Here is a 24,899-nt window from a genome sequence, read left to right on the forward strand (position 1 = left end):
TGGAGTGCAAAATGAAGCTCATCTTAAAATGAAGCTCATCTTTGGAAAGAATTTAAAGAGACTTGACTTGTGCAATTGAGTCAAGACCTAGGAGAATGACTGCTGTCATGAAAAATAAGAGACGCTGAACAATATGTTAAAGAGTAATATAAAACAAATGCGTTTCACAAAGAAAAAAAAGTGTAACATGCTTCTCGTTTAGAACGGTGGAAGCTGGTTGTGTGTCGTGGATGATTCCAACGACCACATGCTCTCCGTATGGGACTGGCAGAGACAGGAAAGATTTGCTGAAGTAAAGGTAAGAATACAGATAAGAAAAAACGTTTTCATTGTTCTTGAAGCCACATGTTCATGGCTGTTCTTCTGATGTTCCTGCAGTGCTCCAATGAGTCTGTGTTTGCTGCTGATTTCCAACCGACAGATGCTAATATAGTAGTCACCTGTGGGAAGTCACACCTTTGCTTCTGGTCATTAGAGAAAGGGACTCTTGTGAAGAAACAGGGTCTATTTGAGGTATGTGTCTCAGTATTTTTGTTCATGAGTGCATATTTCACATACGGATGACTCATGTCGATGGTGTCCCAACGTCTGCAAAAATACTTCCATTTTCCTTTTTGAGAAATTAATGTGAATAGCTGCATTACAAGTTGTATTATTTTCATTTCTGCATTTGTCTTTATTTTGCCTTAATGGCACCCAGGCTTGTATAGTTTCAAAGATGCATAGTTTGAATTGTAGGGTATTTTTGTGCTTCATGAGAAACAAGAAAATCTACCAAAAGAATTAAAGGGATAGTTTAACCAAAAATCAATTGCTTTGTGTCTAGACAAAAGTCAGTGGGTACCATTTTTTAACTATCCCTTTAAAATGATCAATGCCACAAATCCCAATTTTAAGGTAGTCTTAGACTTTTGGACCCCACTGTATAGCAGGATTACAGTGTCCAGTTTATAATATATTGTAGAAATTATATTGTAACACTGAACTTTTGGTGCGTTGTTTTACGTAGTTTTGCCATTTTGCTTTGAAATGCATGTAGTATCTGTTGTGTGCCAAGTATATTGCATTTCTGCCTTAAAAATTAAAGCCATGTTTATGTTTCTTGCAGAAACAAGAGAAGCCCAAGTTTGTATTGTGTGTGACTTTTTCAGAAAATGGCGATGCCATCACAGGAGATTCAAGTGGAAATATACTAGTGTGGGGAAAAGGTAAAAGAACCAATTATTGAGTCATTGGTTTAAAGTGATAGTTCACCCCTAAAAACACATTTCAGTCATAATTCACACACACTCTTGTCATTGTAAACCTGTATGACTTTCTTCTGCAGAACACAAAAAATATTTTTTTAAGAATGCTTGTAACCAAAAGCCTTTGGTCCCTATTGACTTGCATAGGATTTGTGTCTTTACAATAGAGTCAATGGTGACCAACTGTTTTCTGTTACCGACATTCTTCAAAATATCTTGTTTTTATAATGCCGGTTCTATCTCATGGTTCACAGGCTCTAATCGTATAAGCTTGGCCATTCAGGGTGCACATGAGTCAAGCGTCTTTGCACTTTGCATGTTGAGAAATGGGACGCTGGTCTCAGGTGGAAAGGACCGTAAACTCATCTCCTGGGATGAAAATCACCAAAAGATTCAAACGGTAGAGGTACGTCATCTGCATATATATCATTTCGATTACATCTACAAGCTGCCAGCATTTTTGAGTTGCATAACCTATATTTACCCTCAATTTGTGTTATTTTTCCTCTCAGGTGCCAGAAATATATGGCCCTATTCGAACCATTGCTGAAGGAAAAGGAGAGATGGTTATTATTGGTACTACTAAAAACTATGTCCTGCAAGGCAGTCTGGATGGGGAATTCATACCCATTACACAGGTACATAAACTGGTGTTATGCTTCTGTTCTCAAATGGTTTTACACTTTTTGCGCTTGCCAAAGTGACTCAAGCCGGGTTGATTCTCAGGGCCACATCGATGAATTATGGGGCCTGACTGTACATCCACAAAAGCACCAGTTCCTCACCTGCGGTCATGACAAACATGTGTGCCTGTGGGACTCGGACTCCCATCAGCCCATCTGGACCAAAACAATGGAGGTGAGCAACCTGCATTACAGCACTGTCGCTTCTTCGTGGGTGTTACAACTCATGCGTTCGTTTCCTGTTTTTGAATACCTTTAGCTACTGTGTCTATAATGATAAGCTAGCTGGGTTGAGTTGTGTTGACAGGATGTCTGATTGGGCACGTGTGTGTGTGTGTTTTCCTTACGGACAGGATGCCGCCCAATCGGCCGGATTCCACCCTACTGGGGCGACGGTTGCCATAGGAACGCTGAAGGGCAGGTAAGAGAAGCCATTTCTTTTCATCAAACAGGACCTCTGACACATCATTTAAATCCTGGAAAGGTTTAATAGAGTGTCGCACAGAAGCCCCAAACACTTATTATTATGCTAATGCCACACGGTAACACAGTTGTATCCCAGCAGCAACGTTCAGGTTTTTTTCTCAACAAATCATGATAATGGCACGTCATGAAGGCCTCATCTAACAGTCTTTCATTTAGTTTCAGGTGTTTTGGAACAGTATGGATAATAATGCACTTTTCTTTCTAATAAATCTGCACAGGTGGCTCGTGCTCGATAGCGAAACGAAGGATCTAGTGACTGTGCACACAGATGGAAACGAACAGCTGTCGGTTATGCGCTTTTCTCCAGGTTCGAGTTTTTAATTTGAGCGCTTTTGGGAAATGATTAGGGCGTTTTTAAGATGAAAGTCTATGCAGTTTATTAAGTTCTCTGTTGCTCCTTCCAGATGGCAATTTCCTGGCAATCGGGTCACATGACAACTACATCTACATTTATGCCGTGGGGGAAAACGGCAAGAAATACAGCAGAGTTGGAAAATGCTCAGTAAGCATGTGTATTTATGAACAATATGCCGATTCCGTGAAGTTAATGCGTATTAAAGATTACTTCACTATTCAGCTGTCATATACCATCTGTCTGTACCACATGATGATCATTAAGATATTTTTCCTGCTCACTTGCAGACTCTTCTGACTCTTCGAATGAATTCGGTTTTTAATGCTTGTACCCATGTGTGTTACTGTTGCTCACAGGGTCATTCTAGCTTCATTACTCATCTGGACTGGTCTGTGGATTCTCAGTACTTGGTATCAAACTCAGGAGATTATGAGATCCTTTACTGTAAGTATTAAAGGTCTATGGTTCACAAAAGCACTAAATATTTTCACATTGATCCTCCTCGTGATTTAAAAAAAGCATCACCATGTTTTAAAACAAGTTGCTAAATGCAACTACAAACATTGTCGGGGACATTATTTGTGAGATTTTATGCGTGATGACATTTAATGCACAAATCTCAAAAACTTGGATGATTTATTCACATATAATATTATTAATAAAGTTTGTATTTAGGCTTCAAAATTCATAAATGTTTGTTAATTTATAAAGAGTATTTTAAATGTGTATTTGCATAGAATCACAGACCCAACATGACATTTTTGTATGAAATCTGTTTATTTACGGGTTGTTTTAACTTCAGATGTTAATTTACACTGTTGATTTTAGGGATCCCCTCTGTGTGCAAGCAAGTTGTGAGTGTTGAGACCACACGAGACGTAGAATGGGCCACTTTCACCTGTACTCTGGGATTCCTTGTTTTCGGTAAATATAATTTTTATGAATGGCTGTCAGCCTTGAATGTATACATTACAGCACAACTTCATCAACCTTTATGCTTTTACTAAACATTTTCTCATAATAAAAATATTGAGGATGTAAATGTTTTTAAAGGTTATTTTTTAAGTAACGTTATTTACATATACAGTAGATGGAACTTTGCTGTGAAACAATACAGAATAAACCACAGCTATCGACCAACCAGCATTCATTTGATATATACTGTATATCTTGTCTAAAGATAGATTTTTTTTTAACACAAATGCCAACTAACAGTAAATATTCCTAAGTAAAATAATATAGCGATGTTGTTTCCTGTTTGTCCTGCTCGAACGGTGTTTATATCAAGAGTCCATGTGGAAAATTTGTCTGTGTTGTGTTTGTATAACTGTTCAGGTCTGTGGCCAGATGGCTCAGATGGAACCGACATAAACGCTGTGTGCAGTTCTAATGAGAAGAGACTACTCATTACAGGAGACGACTTCGGAAAAGTTCACCTTTTCTCATTTCCATGCTCTCAATCCAGAGTAAGAAACGGATTTGTCATCGCTCAAAGTTTGGCACAGTATAATGGTAATACTCTTAATATATTCTCTCTCATATCTCTCTAGGCTCCCAGTCATGTCTATGGTGGACACAGTAGCCATGTTACCAACGTTACCTTCCTGTTTGATGACAGTCATGTAGTGTCCACAGGAGGGAAGGACATGAGCATCATGCAGTGGCGTGTGGTGTAAAGCAGCTCCTGTCACACTGTGTCATGTGACGACATAAGAACTTTCTCTTTATGGGATCAAGTGGCTTGTGAAAATAAAAGCGGGGCCATATACTACAGTGGTGTTGCGGGGAGGAAGGAGGTCTCCGTTTTATTTGCCTTTAATTGTTATCTCAGGTCACCAATTTCTGTCTGTTGACTGTCTCGCAAGCTTCCTAGGATACGAAAGAGATATCTTGGGATGAAAACCCATTTCTTTAGTTTTTGAAAAACAAACTAAAGAATGTTCTCCATTTGACAAAGTTTGATATGATGCCAGAGCACATGAAGGAACATTGGTCATGAACAGTTTTGTCCAGTAAGCCTAGGGTTTGTCCATTTCTAACACTGTAAAAGTGTTTTTGTTATTTTGGTAGAAGTCTTAAAAATGGGAAAGTAAAACAAAATTACAAGAATTAAATTCTGTCACATCAACTGTGTTATAGAAACTGCACGTCGACCATCGTTTATCATATGTTTAGTAATCTTTTGCATCCCCCATGTGGCGCATTGAGGTACTGCAGCCACTCCTGTGGTGGATATCATCATATTTACCCTCTGCTGTTTTTAAAACCTCATGGAGTATTTGAAAGTTTGAGATTGTCAGCCTTCAGATTCCTCTCAAAAAGATAAACGCACGTGTCTGTTTAGCAAACACAGTCAAATTCTATCAAGGCCAATTTTTTAAAGATCTTGCTCAGCCACAGCCATCAAACTCTGTTTTAATTTTATTCTCAGATTAACATTACATCTGTTATGTGAATCAACTATCTTAACGGAAAGTCATAATGTAATGCACATTTACATTATAGTTAATTACAGTTGTTACAGTCAAATGACTGTAGTTTTAATAATAAAGCATGCACAAGCTTGTTTTTTACTGTAACTGTCTAACCCATTTTCCATACTCATTGTCAGCTGTATGGCATAGCCATCAAAATAAAGAAAAAAACAAGCAGAAATATGACGTGTGTTCTTGTGAAATCGAGACAAAGGTGACATTTTGAAGGGTTTTGTAAGCTTTATCAGAATTCGTATTTTACAAGCACACAAAAGGACAAAGACTAAATTACTGTTTATAAATGTAAACAAAATCAAATTCAAACAAACAACCACCTTTATGAACAAGCCCCTCGCTCTCCTTATACACAGCAATGCCCTGACCAAGCACATAGCATCACATACATTCATATAAATGATCTATCATTAAACAAACGCCATTTGCTTATGAGTGTATAAACATCCGAGACAAAATTAGCGTGAATGATTTGAACAGATTAAATGACTGTACTGGTCCAGCCCACTAAGGCTGGGCTCACAAGGGACTGCAGTACGGCATATTCGCCAGCAGCAGCCACTGTTGTGCGCGTTTGTTTGACGCCTTTCCTATAAGCCTCTTTCTCATTGTCATGACACGGAGGAAAATGGCAACTCCAGTGCGCGTTTGCAGTCCGCAATTCAGATCGATGTAATAGGCGCGACCATGAGCTGAACATGGAATATGTTTTATTCTGCTGTGATGACATAGCGCGATATGCTGTAGACATTTAGAGGCATCTGCGTTGCTTCTTATCCGCGGACCTCCTGTGCATCGCTGGATGAGCAGCGTAAACGTTCAAGCTGACCATTGTTATACGGAATACTACACGTGTAGCGTTATATACACGCAAAAAATAGATATTTATGCGCAGATAGCTTTACATAAAGCGGTGGCTTTCTTCATTTTCTTCTTTTTAAAATTATTTATTACGTTTGTGTATTCGTGAGGACATCATCGGAAAATGAGGTAAGCGGCAGAATGTGTGGTATTTAACACATAAATAAACACAAATGCATTCGTATACATGTATATTTACAGCTAGATACATATATTCATTACCTAGCACTTGACAGCCTTGAGCACAGACATCGGACGTGTCTCGAAACCTACCGAGCTCCACAGACAGCATATCTGGGTGTCATAGGCATCCCTTGAACGCGCCCATTAATCCAGCCACAAAAATGCCTTCTATGTAGGCAGCTCTTTTGAGATTTGAGACACAGCCCGTGTAAGGGCCCTTATGAGTGAGCAGAATCTTCACCTGTTTTCGTATGTGCTGACATCAGTGAACGCTGGCTGTATTGGGGCGTGTAAGCGATTATCACGGAGATGCTGAGCATCGTCGACGCCGACGGCTATGACAACTTTAATTAAATTGTCTGTGGGATTTAACGCGACCACACACGTTTTATTAGATTCATAACGGGAAGAGTGCGTTAGACAGGCGCGTCTCCGCCCGTGCGGTGAATATTCTTCGCTGGGTGTGTTTGGAGCAAATTAGATTTAACAGTTGCCTTAGAGCAAGGACTTAAATATGGACGTGTATTGATGTCTTGTGATTTGACAACAGCTTTATGTATTTCGAATGCACGTATCATTTTGCTATGTTAAATTATAAACAAATCGCACATTGGAAAATCTAGACAATTATCTTTAAATTAGTTTTGATTTAGATTTAGTCGTAAGGGCATCACATTGTGGTAACTGAACAGCCGATTCATTTAGCAAAATAAATGAAACGATTTGTATATCTCTAAGCGAATCATCATTTAAAATAAGCGATTAATAGGAATGTGTGATTTAAAGGAATTGTTCACCCAAAAACGAAATATCTTTCTTCGTTTACTCTCCTTTCTTCATTTAAACCTTTATGGCTTTCTTTTTCAGAGCACAAAAGAAGATATTTTGCTGAACAACGGCGGTACCCATTCACGTCTATTGCGGACACAAAACCAATGTCATTGGGTACCGCCAAGATTCTTCAAAATATCTTCTTTTGTGTTCTACAGAAGAAAGAAAATCATACAGGAAACATATTGACGTTGAATGTATGTGACAATACACAGTACAACTTAAGTTTATCATTACCATCAAATGAGTGCATTTATTTTAAAACATCTCCAACTCAGTGAAGTCTACTTCATGCGTCCGCTTTCAATTCTTCTCTTTCTGTCTGGGCTAGAAGGAAGTCTTAAATTGTGTAGGACCAGGAGACGTTTTGCTGAAGGGAAACTGAGGAAGTGCTTGAGTGGAATGATTTATTCAACCCTTGACTGCCCAAGCAAAAGTCTTTACTTCACACTGTGAGCTATTTTTAGCCTTAGTGCTTCATTATGATGAGGTTAAGGCATTCCCCCGTTGGCCATTAAGCAGCGTGTGTATGAAATCAAAGAGCTTTTACATGCTCTGAGTTTTGGGAGCTGTAGATTAAAGATGGACAGATTGTTTTTGCGGTCATAGAATGACAATGTTAACAGAATAAGTGCCTATATTGGTTTCTAGAAGTCTCTACAGTGTAGATTTAAAGGCCCTTCTTTTTTGTAAATATGCAGAACATATTTTTTTCCACGGATTAATTTGCAAGATACATTTTTGTTAATAATTCTTGTTATTTACCATCTTTTTTTTTTTTTACTTAAAATCGAAACATACAGCTGCGGAAAAAATTAAGAGACCATTTCAAAATGATTTTCACTTTTTCTGAATGTACTATTTATGTGTTTAGGTAAAATGATCGTTTTTGTTTCATTCTGTGAACTTCTAACAATATTTCTCCTTTCATTTATTTACACAAAATGAAAACTGGAGAAACAAGTGAAAATAACAGAAAAGATGCTCTGTATTTTTTCAGACCTCAAATACTGCAAAGAAAACAAGTTCATATTCACTTTTAATCAATACAGTAATATTTGTAGATGTATGTAGACATTTTTGTTTTACGTGACAGCAGTTTTCATGTGTCTTGTCATGCTGTCAGTCTTTCACATTGCTGTTAGATGACTTAATGTCACTCCTGAGGTTTGATTTTGTTGAAATTCAACAGACACTGAAATGGAATGGCCACAAAACATCTAGAAATGCTGGTCAAATGAAAATATGGAATGGTCTTTTATATTTTTTCGAATCTGTACTTTCAAAATGTATTTCTGGTAGTTTCCTGTTTATAATACAACATAGAATCTGAAGATGTATAAAGTCCAGTTACCAGGATTCATTTGGCACCTTTAGGTTTGCTAATCTGTTAGCAAACATGTGACATTTTTACCAAATTATTACCGCAACGTGACACAGTACTTTATTGAGCTGCACTTAACTGTGATTTAAGTTCATCAGGACAAAAAGAAACAAAACTTAAAAATCAATAACAATTCTTTAAATAGATGCAGACAACCTTCTCAGTTCTTCTCGTGAGTTGCAGGAATGAATAAGTGTGTGTTTAAGGATCATGTGGCCGGTTTCTTCAGCTGGAATTATTTCTGTGGTTGAGACTGCTTTAAGACACAGACCGCCTTCCAATCCTTTGAGTGGATAAGAATGGATGTTAAGACAGGACAAGGTGACTGGTCCGTGTCTGTCACATGTTTCACTGTATCTCTCTTTCTTTTTCACCCTCTCTCACACACTCTTCTTTTCCTGCATTGTTCTGTCCCTGTGAGAGATGAGTGCTGATGTGACACGATGAGGAATAAACTACTCCATTCGCTCTTCGATCCCTTCCTATTTTTCTTGTTTTCTTTTTATGTCACCCGCCTGTAAGGAATCCGTTTTTTCTCTTTTTCCGTGGTGTCTTGGGAATTTCAACTTCCCGATATGTATTCTTCTGATGACTATGGGTAAGAGTCTGTTCTCTGTGAGTTTTTGCTGTCCTGTTTTGAAGTTCTGGTTTGGATTACTCATAGAAAAAACGCTTGTGTTTACTTCTTCATGGTTTAGTATACAGCCTGAGTGTATTTTACCGTGTGAATTCTTTCACCAGCTGTTTTCTCTGGGGAAAAGCTAAAAACACGCTTAAATTCTATAGCTACAGTGCAGGAGTCTCCAACCCACTTAATGTTTCACTGTTGAGTCATTTAGCATATTGGAAAAACATGGATTTAAATAAGAAAACAGGGCTTTGGATTGGAATTTTCAGGCTGTGCTTTTATAGCATTGTGATCTCTGGAGTGTATATAGTTTTTTTGCAACTGCAGACAGGAAGATGTATACTGTACAGAATATGTAGTCTATGTTTTAATCCAACAGCGCATTTGAAGATTTCTTCCCGTCACATGGTCGTAAAGTGGAAAAGCAGTGAGTTAGCCAGCATAGTTTGCAGGAAATGAAAATATGATTCCCCATGACTGGGAAGAGCTCCAGGCAGTCAATACCAGCTGCATCTGTGTGCCAGGACTGTACAGAAACAACAGTGTGGTTGAGCCAGTTTGAGATCTCATGCATTTGACCCAGAGCCGAGCCAAACTTATGGCACAACTGTTTGACTAAAGCGTATTTGTTTAGTTTGTGAGACACCCAAATGGAACAAACTGACTGATGGTTCAGTCTTGCAGGAAGATGGATGGCATAATTGGCTACACACATGGTACACTGTATTAGTGCAAAGCAATCCCTGTCTTTGAAGATTTGTTATAACTATCCTTACTTAAAGTGATAGTTCACCCAAAAATGAAAATTCTGTCATCATTTACTCATCCTCTTGTCATTTCAAACCTGTGTGACTTTCTTCTTCAGAACACAAAAGAAGATATTTCGAAATGTTGTGAACTGGACCCCATTCACTTGCATTGGTTTTTTGTCCATGCAATAGAAGTGAATGGGGTCCAGTGCTGTTCGGTTACCAACTTTCTTCAAAATATTTACTTTTGTGTTCTGCGTAAGAAAAAATGTCATAAAGGTTTGAAATGACAAGAGGGTGAGTAAATGATGACAGGATTTTCATTTTTGGGTGAAATATCACTTTAATTCAGCTCTTTTCTCTATCTGCTCTTTCTGGTATTATTTACATCTTATATTTTTGTCTTAAAAATTGAGCTGTATATACCTGCATGATGCTATTTTTGCTTCAGACTGCTAGCACATTAATAGTTAAGGGTATTTCTTTAAGGACAAGGATTAGTCAATGTGTGCTTGGCACCTGCTATACTATGACCAGCAGGTGGGTGAGGGGAGCTGGCTATTGGTCTGCTTTTCTCATCGCCAAGAAAACCGATTCCTAGATTAATGTTCAGGTCTGATGTCTGCGATGTGATAAAAGGCAGATGTTTTCCCGGAGACGTCTAGTAAGGATTGAAGGTGTGTAACCGAGCTGATAAGAGTCCTGGTCATGTAAACAAGTGCCACAGGTTTAACCATTCACAGGGCCAATCTTTGTTCTCTGGCACACAGTACTTAACCCCAGGTTAAATGCCTAGAGCTTTTTACACCCCACTTAACCCTAGATTACATATTTTTTGACCCTGGGTTAAGGTTGGACACGGTTTTGTGTACTGATTGGTCAATACAGCCATGTTAAAGGTCCGGTTGAACGTGCAGCTTCTGACAATCTCACATTAATCTTGAGTACCTATACAGTAGTATTGCATACTTTGTATCTTTGAAGAGTATTTAGTTTGATGACATTTATTAAAGATATATACAACTGTACGATTATTTCGGAAAACAGACGACCTCCTGGGGTGTGCGGGGGGAGGAACTAAATCACGAGCACACAAAACATCATCGCATTATCCCTGCGTAACTGTTGATTGAGTTCGTGTTGTTTACATTATGCACGTACGCGCCGATTGCCAACAAAACACAAACATATGACTTAGTTTAACTTACCGTGTGCGGATTATGTCCAGCATCTTTTAGCGCTAGGACCGCTCCATCTATCAGTTTCAAACAATCTGCAAATCCAGCGTTATATCCACCGTTTATAAAACATCCATCACTGAAATGCCGTGAAAAAACAAACACCTCAACTTCTCTCACTATCACATGAGTAACGAGCTGCAGCTGCAGGTCCCCAGCGAAGCCAATCTTGATGGTAAGCGGGTCTTCGTATCGTTCGTCGGTTGACGCGTGGGCGGGCTATTTCTTTTGCCTTGCCGTGGGTGTGCTTTTCCAGGAGAATTGCCCAATAAGGGACTAAGAAAAGTTATTACGTAACGGTTTTTCATGTTCAAAAAAATTTCCGAAACCTGTACGAACCTTGTACGAACCTGTACGAGTGTATCGAGCACAGAAATACTACGTAATACGTCCAACTCGTTTTTTGACAAGTTGACCATGTTAAGCATGAGAAGCCAGCACTCTTAACATTATGAAGAAGTCAGAATGCATGAAACAGCGTTAAATCACCCCTTTAAAATAATATTATAGTAACAATTGTCACTGAGCAATACTCACAACAGGTGCTTATTTCTTGTTACGTTAAAACATCCGTTTTTTTCGAGTTAATGAGTGAAAAAGTGGCAGAAAATGAATTTGCATCGTAACAATGAATATGACTTTAATGAAAATGAATAAACAAGTTCATTTTGATTATGTAGTAATCATTTTTGCATTAAAGGCACTCACATTACCCCTAACAACACCCTCATCACATTATTGCCTGACTAAGTGTGTGTAAAGTGTTGCTTAATATGAAAAGAAATGACAATTGAAAAAATAACTTAACAGTGTTAGGGTCAATCTAATTTCACAGCCCTTGCTCATGTGACAATAAAATAAATAATAAAGATTCTATAAATAAGTGATGGCTTTGCTCACCTTTGTTAATACAGAATGGCACTTTTTCATACCTCATATGCAGATTAGAAGCATAATAGCTGCCAGCATTAGGTAGAAGATGTGAGAGTTTATTTGTACGGATAGTTTCCTGTGAACTCTCACATTTGAGTTATATAGTACTCAAAAAGTGTGATGAAATGATTGTATGTCTGATGCCTTCTGTGCAAATGTGTGTCAGTGATAACACACACATGACATTTCCAAAGGAAATAAATGTAAAGCTGTCGTGTCTCTTACATCATATTTGTTTGCTTTTTGTGTAACCGTACTGCTGGGGGAGTTCATTTTTTACCTCATTTCATTCAGAACCTGTAAATGACTTAATCTTCTGTGTAACACAAAAGAAGATATTTAGAAAAATGTCTTAGTGGTTTAGTATCCAAGCAATGGAAGTCAATCGGGGACAATTTTGTTTGGTTATCAATATTCTTCAAAAAAATTTCTTTTGTGTTCTGCAGAGGAAAGAAAGTCATACAGGTATGAAATGAAGAGGGTAAATAAATTAGGAAAGAATTACAATTTTTGGGTGAACTATCCCTTTAACAATGCATCATTTGCACATAACCCAGTGCATTTTTAAAACCACTTTTCAGGGCAAAAATGTCTCTATATGAATGTAGTTATTTAATAACTAATACAAAAATGATGCAAATGCAATCTAACTGCAGCTTGGATTTTTGGCATCCAACACAGTTTTGTGGCATTGTGCCATTACTTGATTTACTCAATTCCTTTAGTAAACCGCCCTCCAAAGTCGTAAACTTCTCCCTCAAAGTGCTAATATGCTGATGGATGCCAGTAACATCACAATCGATATGTGAGCGTGTGGTTTTTAGTACTATAGTATATTGAATGTGTTTGCCGGCAGCAATTGCATTAGGAAACACTTTCTAGTTTTCTGTTCTCCTGTCACAGCTGGCTTGGGGGTTGGGTAACATGAAGTAATCCCTCTCAGAGTTAGACAAAAACACACATCCACTGTCAAACCGTCCCCTCACAGCCGAAACCCGATCCAGTAACACCCGGGTGTTAGTTAGCTGAACCCCGCTGTCGACCGCTCGCTCGCTCTTCTCATCACATCACCGACTGCTGTATCTTTCCAGCTTTTACTTTCTAAGATCTCAACGTAACGGACGGTCATTTGCATGTGATGGATATGTGAGGTTATGAGGGGATTATGATGTTGGAAAATATTTATTTAATCTTGGAGATGAACCAAAGCTTGGTTGGTTAGACACATCTGTTGTGGTGTGGTACAGGACTGTGGACATGAATTCTTGGAGATGAATTAAAACGGGTTTGGTTGGAGGCGCACATCTACCCCTGTGCATTACAAGGAATTTTCGTGGGTGTGTTTGAAAAATGAATGCTCATTCGGTCCAGTTCAATCTACCAGTGAGTCACAGCGACCCTGGTCTCCATATGAGTGCACTGAAAACCAGGTCAGTGGGATTTCCTTTTCATGTCAGGGAATGGAAAACAGTAAATGTTTCTCATGAAAGGAAACGTCAGGTTTGGATATGCAATTGCGTATATGCTCTGTGAGGCTCCGCTAGAGCCCATGTTTAATTGATGCTCTTATTAAAGAAAGTGATGCTGTAGGCTCGATGTTCAGTTTCGACCGAATGGCTCTTTTGAAAGATGTGATGAGTGTTTCTACGGTTCCTCCAGCAGTGGAAAGCAGGACATGCTCTTCATCTTACACTACAGCATCATTATTCAACTTCAAGAGAAACATAATAATAAAGAAAGGCAACTTTCTTTATTCTTTAAAAAAAAGCCATATGTTACATTTGAAAGGTTATGCTGATGTATCTTTGAGAAAGACCTTTTTGGAAAGTGCTCATATTATTGTATGACAGATGATACTATAGTAAATGTTCAGAATAAAACAAGCGTTATAAAGCTACCAGCCCTTCTTTGTGGCTCAGACGTTTAGCCGAACACATAAGCACATTAATTCAGAGGCAAAAAAGGCTGTTAGGCCATCATCGCTGCTTTATGTCATTGTAGCTTTATTTGGAAGCGATTTGTTTTATTGATGCCAAATTTGGGGAAAGGGAAAGATGTATGTATATATACATTATGTATATATGTATATAATTGATAGTTAAGGGTCCAGTGTGTAATTTTTTTGGAGGATCTATTGACAGAAATGCAATAATATACATAACTATGTCTACAGAGGTGTATAAAGACCTTACATAATGAAGCGTTATGTTTTTATTACCTTGCTTAGAATGAGCTATTTCTATCTACATACACCGCAGGTCCCCTTACATGGAATTCACCATGTTGTTTGTACAGTAGTAGGACTATCTCCTTCGGCAAAGAAGCAAAAACGTGTCAACATCTTAGTCCTGTGTCAGCCACCGTAGTGCTTAGAAAGGGAGGGATGGAGTGAGCCGTTGGTTGTAATTCGCGACCTCACCACTAGATGCCGCAAAGTTTTATACACTGGAACTGACACATTGCATTTAATATAGTCACAAAATGTATAATGTAATGATTGGTAAAAAGGACACTAATTTCCCACTGAGCACCACCTTTTTCGTGTCACTCGGCACTACGTTTTTTCGTGTCACTAGCAGGGTTATCAATATACCACTTGTATACATACAATATACAGTATACGTATGTTACTTTCTATTGAGATTAGATTGAAAGTCATGCTGAGTGACACGAAAAAAGGAAACATTTGTGTCCGTGAACAAGAATCAACAGATTATAAATGTTGAGCTGTCACGAGTTTCACGTGAGTTTATGCTGTAAATTATTATCATTATGGCATAGCAGCAATGTTCATAAAAGATTTATTTAATTATTAAAATTAGATTTATTCATTTTTTGCAGTAATTTATGTCTTAAAATTAATAAATATAAATTACTGTAGTATTTACATTAAATTATATAAATCAAGTTGTGGCTTTAGTTATAGACATTAATTGTGGCAAACTAGGGCTGTGTCTTTGAGATAGACAGCATTCTTTCAGTCAGCATGTAGGTGGGACCGTGGGACACACATGCCCGAGATAACATCAGATGATACCTGTATGTAAATACTTGATATCATTATTGCATACCATAATACAGCTAAATTAAAAAGTCTTCAACCATCACAATTGGTTTGTTACAATAATTATGTAATAAACTTCACTGAATCATTTTGATAGTACTCGGTGCTCTGTGGCTCTATGTTTAGATTGCTTTGTTGCAGAAATTGTAAAATCCNAATATAGTCACAAAATGTATAATGTAATGATTGGTAAAAAGGACACTAATTTCCCACTGAGCACCACCTTTTTCGTGTCACTCGGCACTACGTTTTTTCGTGTCACTAGCAGGGTTATCAATATACCACTTGTATACATACAATATATACAAGTGGTATTAGTTACTTTCTATTGAGATTAGACTGAAAGTCATGCTGAGTGACACGAAAAAAGGAAACATTTGTGTCCGTGAACAAGAATCAACAGATTATAAATGTTGTGCTGTCACGAGTTTCACGTGAGTTTATGCTGTAAATTATTATCATTATGGCATAGCAGCAATGTTCATAAAAGATTTATTTAATTATTAAAATTAGATTTATTCATTTTTTGCAGTAATTTATGTCTTAAAATTAATAAATATAAATTACTGTAGTATTTACATTAAATTATATAAATCAAGTTGTGGCTTTAGTTATAGACATTAATTGTGGCAAACTAGGGCTGTGTCTTTGAGATAGACAGCATTCTTTCAGTCAGCATGTAGGTGGGACCGTGGGACACACATGCCCGAGATAACATCAGATGATACCTGTATGTAAATACTTGATATCATTATTGCATACCATAATACAGCTAAATTAAAAAGTCTTCAACCATCACAGTTGTTTTGTTACAATAATTATGTAATAAACTTCACTGAATCATTTTGATAGTACTCGGTGCTCTGTGGCTCTATGTTTAGATTGCTTTGTTGCAGAAATTGTAAAATCCTAGATTGCAGCTTGCCCTAGAATGTAAAGATCTTGCTTGTTGTCAGGCTGTGATTCTGAGCAGATCCTGTAAGTGCGATGTGTCCCTCATAGCCAGAGATTCAGTTCGGTTCCCACCCTTCCCATAATGATTACTGGGTAACAAGCTTCAAAAAATGCCTCCCCAATTCCTAAAAACTCTCATTTCATTCAGTTCCATCCTCCCACACTCTAATAACAGGGGACGTCCATATTTTACTTGCTTCAGAGACGTTTACAGAGCTCACTTTGTGAAGCATTTTTGCTCAAAGCCAAAAATAACTTGAGCTGTAATTGTGAGTGAGCTCCTGTTGAGTCAGAGCGTAGCATTTTTCTTCATCTGTAAAAATCACACAGTGAGTTTTAAAATGCAGTGAATTTGCTCAAAATCTCAACCAGTTTTATCCAAATGGATTGCAAGGTACAGTATGGAATCCATAACATTTGCGCTGCCAATGCAATGCTTTACCAGTTGAGTTATTTGTAGTTTGTGTAGTTACAAGAGACTGAATCAGAGGCACCTGAATTCCCAGTGGCGTATGTCAGCTCGTGGTAGTCTCTAGGAATTAACCCAAAAGAACTTTGAGAACAGAGATTTTGTGGCCACGTTTGCACTGTTATTTGATGTGCATAAATCTTTCGCTGAGCCAGGCTTTAAAACAATGCAGACAGCAGGAGTGTTTGGATGACTGCACTGCTGTTTGTTTGTATTAAAGATTTCCTGATGAGATTAACCGGTTTGCAGCCGTTGATGTCCAACAGAACGTCACACATTCTGGTAACGTTCAATGAAACTGAAGATCGAGTAACCAGATGTAAGTCGGGCAAGACCTTGTGTTTGGCACTGAGGGAGTTTAGATAAGTATAAATGGAGACTAGCAGCTAAACATGTGTCTCTGTTATAAGGAGTTTGAATGTGTGGACCGAGTTCACTCTGAGTGCAGTAAGGACGGGAGCCAAATGGGAAATGCCAGACTTTTATTAGCAGTTTTGATTAATTACGACTGCTGCTTATCAAGTGTGACTCGGATAACTTCTCTCTACGCAAGATCTGGCTTTTTAATCACTTACATTTATGCATTTGACAGATGCTTTTTTGGACATACAGTGCTATAGAATTTGTCATTTGAGTATTCCATGGGAACCTGTGACCTTGTAGTCAATTGTATGTTTATGTTTTAGGTTTCCTGTGAACAGTATTTTATGGATGTTTTGTCCATGTAAGATTTTTCGTTTTTAATTAATAAACTGATTTGGTAGGATTTGGAAAATTCCAGCATTGTGGATGTGGCATTTCCAGTCAAAACTTGAAATATAAATTCTCAGAGAATGTTTTTATTACCAATATATATTGAGCTGATCTGTTTATATTTTACTAAACCCCTGATGAAAAATAACAGTCTATGCACAAGTTTTCTATTTTAAAAGAGAGAAAAATTAATGTGTTATGGATGTGACAAAAAGGACACACGTTTTTGAGAGACAACATACTCGTAGGATTTCTGTAAATTAAAATGATCAAACGAGTAGCAATAACACCCAAAAAATGGAGGAGGAATGGCTCTTCATAGAACACAAAGTAGTTTAATTTAGTAGTTTTTAATTGTAATGTGCTCATTTATGAGGAATATGGAGTGTTATGGATGTGACAATTTACTTACCTGACTTTGGAAAAATATGCATTAAAAACTTTGAGGCTTCACGTGGGAGTTTAAACCAGCAAATATCGACATCTGCCCCAGGGTCGGCCCAAGCCTTTACGGGGCCCTAAGCAGATTTTTATTTGGGGACCCCCTGTGCCCCCAATACAATCGACTATTGTCAATGTTTGATTATTTTCACGCACACTTTAAACCTACCAAACCCAATTCTATTATTTTTAGCTGTGTTTGGGATGTGGGAATGTCATTAAAACAAAAACACATAAACCTTGCATTACAAGTGTATTGTGATTGTCAAAACATTTGATAATTTCAAGACTTCCAATTTTAGGTGAAATGTCCCTTTAAATTTCGAGCACAGACCATACAGAGCTTGTGGAATTTATTGTTCAATACATCTAACTATTTGCAAAGATTTTATTTAAAAAATCATTTTCATCTTTATTTCATTTTAACCACAACCTATAAATCACCCTTTAAAGCCAAACAGCCCTTGATGATGATTTAATCTTTAAAAAAATGTATTTAGTGTATTTACTTGATAACCATTACATAAATTTACAATATGCAAACATTATTCTTAAACTTATCCCAAATAAAACGCTGAATTAACAGATAATTATAAATTACATGACTCACGTAAATTACATATTTTTCAACTAAATCAGCATTTTGGCGTTTGCATCAATGAATACTGTCAGATGTTCAACATTTCTATCGTTAAACACTAAACAGTTGTCAGTTATTGAATGTTTTTAGTCACTTACAGTATGTCATGTGTTGCACAGCGTCTTGCTGAAAACCTAAAGACTTGACAGTAGCCGTCTTCTTTGATTTGATTGGTCACTGCTCGGCTTTGTAACCAGTAATTCCCGCCTCCTTTCATTTGATTGACCACCTCACTTATTTTGATATTGCAGACAGTGTTGCGTACTTGCGTTTAGTCAGTAATTTCACAAATTTTGACACACACCACAGCAAAATAGTGGGTACGGCCCTACGTGAGAAAATGGATGTGTGTCGTGAATATATAACAAAAAACTGTAATTTCATGTGCTCTTGGGGGCCCCCTAGTGGCGGCGAGGACCTAAGCAGGCTCTGATCTTGACCTATCAGTAAAAAATTGCCCATTTGCAACTTTTGCATCATTTGTCGTTTACGTTGCACAAGTGGGCACTGTAGTCTAGTGCCAAAAAAGCATTTTCGTTTTTTAAAGAACTAAGCCTTTGACATATAATTCCCATATTGATAATGTATTGTCCTTACAAGGTCAGCCCCTCCGTCACACACAGATGTACACATTTACACGCACTCTTGCACATCAGAGAGAAGCTAATGGGGTCATAGCTGGAAGGCCCAGGAATCCCTGTCCAATAGTGGTGCTTTTACAGTAAAAGCATTTGTGTAGAGGAGCACAGATCTGTATTTCAGAAATGTACCGGCTGCTGGCGGTCTACAAAATAAAAACATTATAAGATATTTGAAATATTGAAAATAATATCACATGAGATGATGGCTACTAAATATAGACTTTTAGTGTAAATAGGTACAGTTACATGTTATGTTTTGTATACCTGTAAAGATACAAAAATGAATCTTTATCACCCCAGCGATGGTAAATGGTACAGTTTTGAACTTTTTTCTGACAGTGTGTAGTCAACCTTTAAACTATGCAGATGACTTAAAGGTCCAGTGTGTGATACTTAGCGACATCTAGTGGTGAGGTTGCGAATTGCAACCAACGGCTCACTCCACCCCTCCCTTTCGAAGCACTACAGTGGCTGACACATGTCTAAGATGTCGTCACGTTTTCGCTTGTTTGCCGAAGGAGATAGCATATTAGCGAAACGCGCTCTGTAGAGCAGTTTGTCCGTTTAGGGCTACTGTAGAAACAACATGGTGAATTCCATGTAAGGGGACCTGCAGTGTATGTAGATAGAAATAGCTCATTCTAAGGTAATAAAAACTAGAGATGCACCGATTGCAATTTTCTTTGCCGATTCCGATTTCCGATTTTATAACAAGTGAAACCTGCCGATTCCGATTTTTGCCGATTCCGATTTTCTATCCACAAACTATAATTGACAGTATACTGTATATAAAACCATATTAACTTTTCTTCAATACACATTTTTTTTATTTTCATTGAATAAATGATTGAACATTACAATTCCCCAAATTTCCCTAAATGCAGTTCTCCAAGCTGCATTAAATTACAGAATCTTCTCTTTCCCAAACAACTCTTAAATTGAATAACTCTGTGACTGAAAAGAAGTACAAATAATAAAATATAACAGTCAGCAGAGACTCGCGGTCCGGTGGACCCACATGCGAGTATAAACGAGCCGTGAAAGACAGGCTGTGCGCGCGCCCGTTTACATGTTTACTTGCGGCTTTGAGTGTACTGACGGCTGTGACGGGCAACAGAAGATCGGCTTGGAATCGGCGAGACGTGAGACTGACCAGCCGGTCACCGGTCGGGCCGATCATACGAAAAACCGGCCGATTCCGGTCTCTGGCCGGTCAATCGGTGCACCTCTAATAAAAACATAACGCTTCATTATGTAAAGTCTTATAATATACACCTCTGAAGACATAGTTATATGTCAATAGACCCTCCAAAAAATACACACTGGACCTTTAAATAAGGTAAATGTGAATACTGTTCTAAACATACTAAAAAGCCATTATAAGTAAATCCTTTATGTAATCTACACACAAATTATCAATACTAATATACTTTTAGTTCTGGTATAGACTATAAAACATTCAAAGTTTTTAATGTTCCTCCATGATATTTATACCACGCTATTAAAAGCATCTTATTATCATTTCATCGTGTTGTCTCTTTAGAAGTGCAGGATATGCTGAAAAATCTTAGAGCACTGATTTTTTTTGACAGTGACTTTTCTTTGTACATTTCACAACAAACAATATTAAGACAGAATCACTTTTCCTGTGATTTTACGCATAAATAGAGAGCGAAACGCTGTGATGTGTTTTTGGCAAAAGTAAACTGAGATAACCGTGTTGGCTTGGGGTCTAAAAATACGGGATGTTTATGGAAGCAAAGAGCTGTCAGTATGTAGTTTATGATGGCCAGGCATAATAGGTGGGGGCTGTATACTTTTATTTCAGACTTGCTCTAGGGGGTAAAAACGAAACCAGAAAGACTGTTAAGCTGCCGTCCTGCCCTCTAACCCCAGATGGGTTTCAGAAATAGGTTCTGCCGTAAGGCAGGCGTGAAACACAAGAAAACAGAACTGAGAGTAGTGAAAGACAGAAAAGCCTTGTTTCTTTTATAATGATGGGTTCACTTTTTTCTGTAATTCCCCACTTTCAGTGTTCAACATATGGTCCTTTTTTGCATTTTTGAGATCAGAGACAATTTCTGCATGTCACAAAAATGGTGAGTTTATATCTTCTCATCCACTGATTTATGGGCACGTTATTTGAATCAGTGGCAAGGACAAACAATTGGTGTTTTTGTGATAGAATGTCTGTATTTAAGGCATTGAAAGCTGTTCTTCCAGTTCTATCAGTGGTTGTAAGGAGCTGGTGTGGCTGGATTGGGTGGTTCTGTGGGAAACGGGTGTGGTGGTTTCAGGGCCGGCCCAAGCATTCAGGGGGCCCTAAGCAGAATTTTATTTGGGGGCCCCTCTTTGCCTTGATTATTCACACACTATAAATCAAAAACACCCATTATCAATTTTATTTGTTGTAGCTGTGTTGCTTACATCATACCAATGTTTTTTACCCTTCTATGGATTTTAATTGTAACAGTAGCAAACCCACAGGAGTGGTCAGGTGTTAATTTGCACTTTAACATTCAAAGTCTTGCAGTACCAATTGGCATACTTAATGTGGTGTACTGAAAATTAGCTAAATAAACCAGTAGACAATGCATTTACTGTAAACATGTTAACCACTTTAATTACATTTGGTTAGAAAAATTAGCAACATGCAAAAAGGGCAATACAATCAACAAATAAAATTACTTAAGATAAATAGTATCTTTTTATAAAAAAAATGGACAAAATGGACAATATTAAACTAAATAATAAAATAATAACAAAATGAACATATCAGATGGATCAGTAACAAGGTGGTTCAAGAATAAAATATAAAACTAAATTCCAATCAACTACAAATAAAATCAAATACAAACAGGATCTTCTTATATGAAAAATAAATACAATTGTAATGAAAAAAAAAGAAAATAGGTTTCTAAAATAAACACTTTTTTAAACACATCACTGTCCTTTTTTGTGACATTATTGAGTTGAAATTCTTCAATCAACTTCAATTACGTCAATCAGTCATACTCTAGCTGTGCATGCATCCTGCTGCAGCAGCCTGTTAACATAATATTGCCTTGTGTTTTTTTTTCATTGAATAATGCATTTTGTATCATTACCCATATCCATTGAAATATTATATAAAAAAAAAACACACCCAAGAGTACATGAAATGATATCGTTTTTTTTTTTTTTAGAGTCTTGGGGGCCCCCTGGTGGCCATGGGGGCCCTAAGCAGCCGCTTAGTTCGCTTATGCCTTGGGCCGGCTCTGGGTGGTTTTGAGGTATACGGGTATAGCTTAAGTTAGACTGCGGACAGGAATCTGATCTTTTACGTTTACGTGAGTGGGGTGGCCATCGAATAACATGGATTTACTTTATTCAGTAAACATCTGAATCACAACTCGCGCTTGTGAGATGTTGGAAGGGTGAAAACATCAGATCTGCACATGCTTGGCACTGATGACAAAGTTTGAAAAACATTGTGTGTGTACATGCAGCGCCTTTCAAGCATCTTGCCATGAGCACCACCTCAAGTTAAAAATAATTCTCTCTTTGAAGTGAGTACAGATCAATGTCAGTTTTAAAAGTGATGCACCAGTCAGACGAATGCGAGTGTGGGTTTTGTATGAAAAGATATATTAAGTACAGTTGGGTTAATGTACTGTAGAACAGAAGCCTGCAATGTAGATTGATTCAGGTGATACAGTAGTAGACACCTCCTAGTCCCTTAATGTTAATTGCATGGCCTGTCAACAAATTATTTTTATTTAAAGAAGAAGACAAGCCAACATCTTTAATGAAACCATGCCCTCATATCAAGTAGTCAACACGGCTGCATTTCTGCTGCACTATATAATTAGTACAGACAACAAACCCACCCAAACCTCTTAAAATAAATCAGAGGGGCAATTACTCAGCAGTATTACCACAGTAAAGGCAAAATACATTTTTGGAGTGTTTGTCATATTGTGGGGGTTTCCGGGCCCCTTGGGCCTCTGTTTTTAAGGACTGTACTATATTTCTTATTTATAACGCAACTAGATGTGTCAGGATATCAGATTTTCACTATGGGGTTAAAAGAATTCACAATTATGATGTTATCACAATATCTATTGAATACTATTAAAGAAATCATCTTAATTTTGTTTATTTTATGTTTTCTCTTTTTTGTTGGCCAATGAATCATAAACAAAATAAGAGTGTATGAAGGCAAAGGGAAACCGTATTGTGTAACCGTTGTGGCTCTTAAGGGAAAGTTCACCCAAAAATAAAAATTCTGTCATCATTTACTCACCCTCAACTTGAGCCAAACCTGTGTAAATGTAGTAGTTCTGCTGAACACAAAAAAAGATATTTGGAAGAATGTTTGTAAACAAATAATTCTGGAGCACTATTGACTACTATAGTAGGAAACAAATTTACTATGGTAGTCAGTGGTGCCCCAAAACTTTATAGTTTCACAAATTCTGTAAATATTTCTTTTGTGTTATGCATAACAAAGAAATGTATACCGATTTGGAACACCTTGATGGAAATTAAATGATGACAGAATTTTCATTTTTGGGCAACCTATCCCTTTATGACAAAGGGGCAATGAATTATGTACGATATTACAATATGTGTAGAATCGATCATGTTTTTTGATATAACTGTCAACACCCTATAGTCTAGAAGACAGGGTTTATATCCAATGTCATGGACTGCTGGCCAGTTTCTTTCATGAAAAAGCAAAATGTTGAGGAGAAAATACAATATACCAGAACGCACTGTCAAGATAGGCTTGCGTTTTCTTATTTCTTATTTCTCTTTAGATTTTGGCTTCATTTTAGATCATTTTAGAACTTATCATTATTGTTGTTGACCTTAGTAAACTTTTTTCCAATCTCTTTCTTGATTTTTTTTCGCAGCGAACAGAGTATTTGTCAAGCCCGAGCCTCGGTGATGATCTATGATGACACCAGCAAAAAATGGGTGCCAGTCAAACCGGGCCAGCAAGGCTTCAGCCGCATCAACATCTACCACAACACTGTCAACAACAGCTTCCGAGTTGTGGGAGTCAAACTACAGGACCAGCAGGTGGGACTTGAACACGCTCCGTATGAGGGCACAACACAGCCTGAAGAAAAAGCATGATAAGATCTAACATACAATACACAGCAGAAGCAAAAATATGTTTAGCATCTTAAAGACTAAGTTCAATTATCATATACTCACCCTTGCGTCATTTATTAACCATGTCAAAAGCTGTCTTCGATCTTCCGACCCAAAACACAGATATTTTTAAAAAGTGGTGTTTTGGGTTTTTTGCTTACAGTAGGAAAGACTTTTGACTGCCTTCTTAAGATTCAACAGAACACAGAAGCATTAATTCATAACTACAAGAAAAAGTGGCATGAAGGCATAAGTACCATATTTCTGAAAGTAAATAAAATATCATCTATTATTTGATAAAGTTTTTGACCTGTGCCATTTCTTTGCGGGCGCATTAACAAGAGTGCAGGAAAACTGTACCTCACGCATCTAAGGATGAACATGGTCAAGTCTGTTTGTTGCCATAACAACCGAGATGCTTCAGCAAGATATACACAGCAGGAGAAAAGCCATTTATGGCTAATAGTGCTACATCTGGACACCAGACATTTTTATTTGTTTAGTTTTCATTTCTACGCAGATGAATTGTGTATACGAGGGCGAGTAAATACTGAGAAAATTATATTTTTAGCATGAACTAACCCACATAAGGTCACATTTAAGGAGTTCCCCCAGATCCATGCATATTTTCTCCAGGTTTACTGTCAAAAATGCAACATAACATAAACACAACATAAATTATTTTGCATGGTTTCGTGTCCATACAATAGAAGTGAATGGGGGCCATT

The 24,899-nt window shown here is 37.5% G+C and overlaps 2 protein-coding genes across 12 annotated transcripts in view; both read left to right on the forward strand.

The window, feature by feature from the left end:
• Positions 1 to 5,418, forward strand: part of eml1 (EMAP like 1) — a 44,335-nt gene extending 38,917 nt beyond the window's left edge. For all 9 annotated transcript variants that reach the window (XM_057343779.1, XM_057343782.1, XM_057343775.1 and 6 more), the window contains 13 exons: positions 203 to 298; positions 379 to 513; positions 1,109 to 1,208; positions 1,502 to 1,653; positions 1,760 to 1,885; positions 1,974 to 2,105; positions 2,284 to 2,351; positions 2,635 to 2,723; positions 2,821 to 2,918; positions 3,128 to 3,215; positions 3,600 to 3,695; positions 4,107 to 4,237; positions 4,322 to 5,418. In XM_057343779.1, the coding sequence (XP_057199762.1) occupies positions 203 to 298; positions 379 to 513; positions 1,109 to 1,208; positions 1,502 to 1,653; positions 1,760 to 1,885; positions 1,974 to 2,105; positions 2,284 to 2,351; positions 2,635 to 2,723; positions 2,821 to 2,918; positions 3,128 to 3,215; positions 3,600 to 3,695; positions 4,107 to 4,237; positions 4,322 to 4,447 (1,437 nt within the window). In that variant the 3' untranslated portion in view covers positions 4,448 to 5,418. The remainder of the gene's footprint in view (positions 1 to 202; positions 299 to 378; positions 514 to 1,108; positions 1,209 to 1,501; positions 1,654 to 1,759; positions 1,886 to 1,973; positions 2,106 to 2,283; positions 2,352 to 2,634; positions 2,724 to 2,820; positions 2,919 to 3,127; positions 3,216 to 3,599; positions 3,696 to 4,106; positions 4,238 to 4,321) is intronic.
• A 420-nt stretch (positions 5,419 to 5,838) lies between these two features.
• Positions 5,839 to 24,899, forward strand: part of evla (Enah/Vasp-like a) — a 33,504-nt gene continuing 14,443 nt past the window's right edge. The window contains exons 1-2 of one of the 3 annotated variants that reach the window (XM_057344135.1): positions 5,839 to 6,250; positions 23,928 to 24,096. In XM_057344135.1, coding sequence (XP_057200118.1) covers positions 6,246 to 6,250; positions 23,928 to 24,096 — 174 coding nt within the window. In that variant the 5' untranslated portion in view covers positions 5,839 to 6,245. Of the gene's footprint in view, positions 6,251 to 8,773; positions 9,118 to 23,927; positions 24,097 to 24,899 lie in introns of those variants that run through there. The other 2 variants (XM_057344134.1, XM_057344138.1) reach the window with 2 other exon arrangements.

This window comes from Triplophysa rosa, linkage group LG10, assembly GCF_024868665.1.
Source record: "Triplophysa rosa linkage group LG10, Trosa_1v2, whole genome shotgun sequence".
Lineage (NCBI taxonomy): Eukaryota > Metazoa > Chordata > Actinopteri > Cypriniformes > Nemacheilidae > Triplophysa > Triplophysa rosa.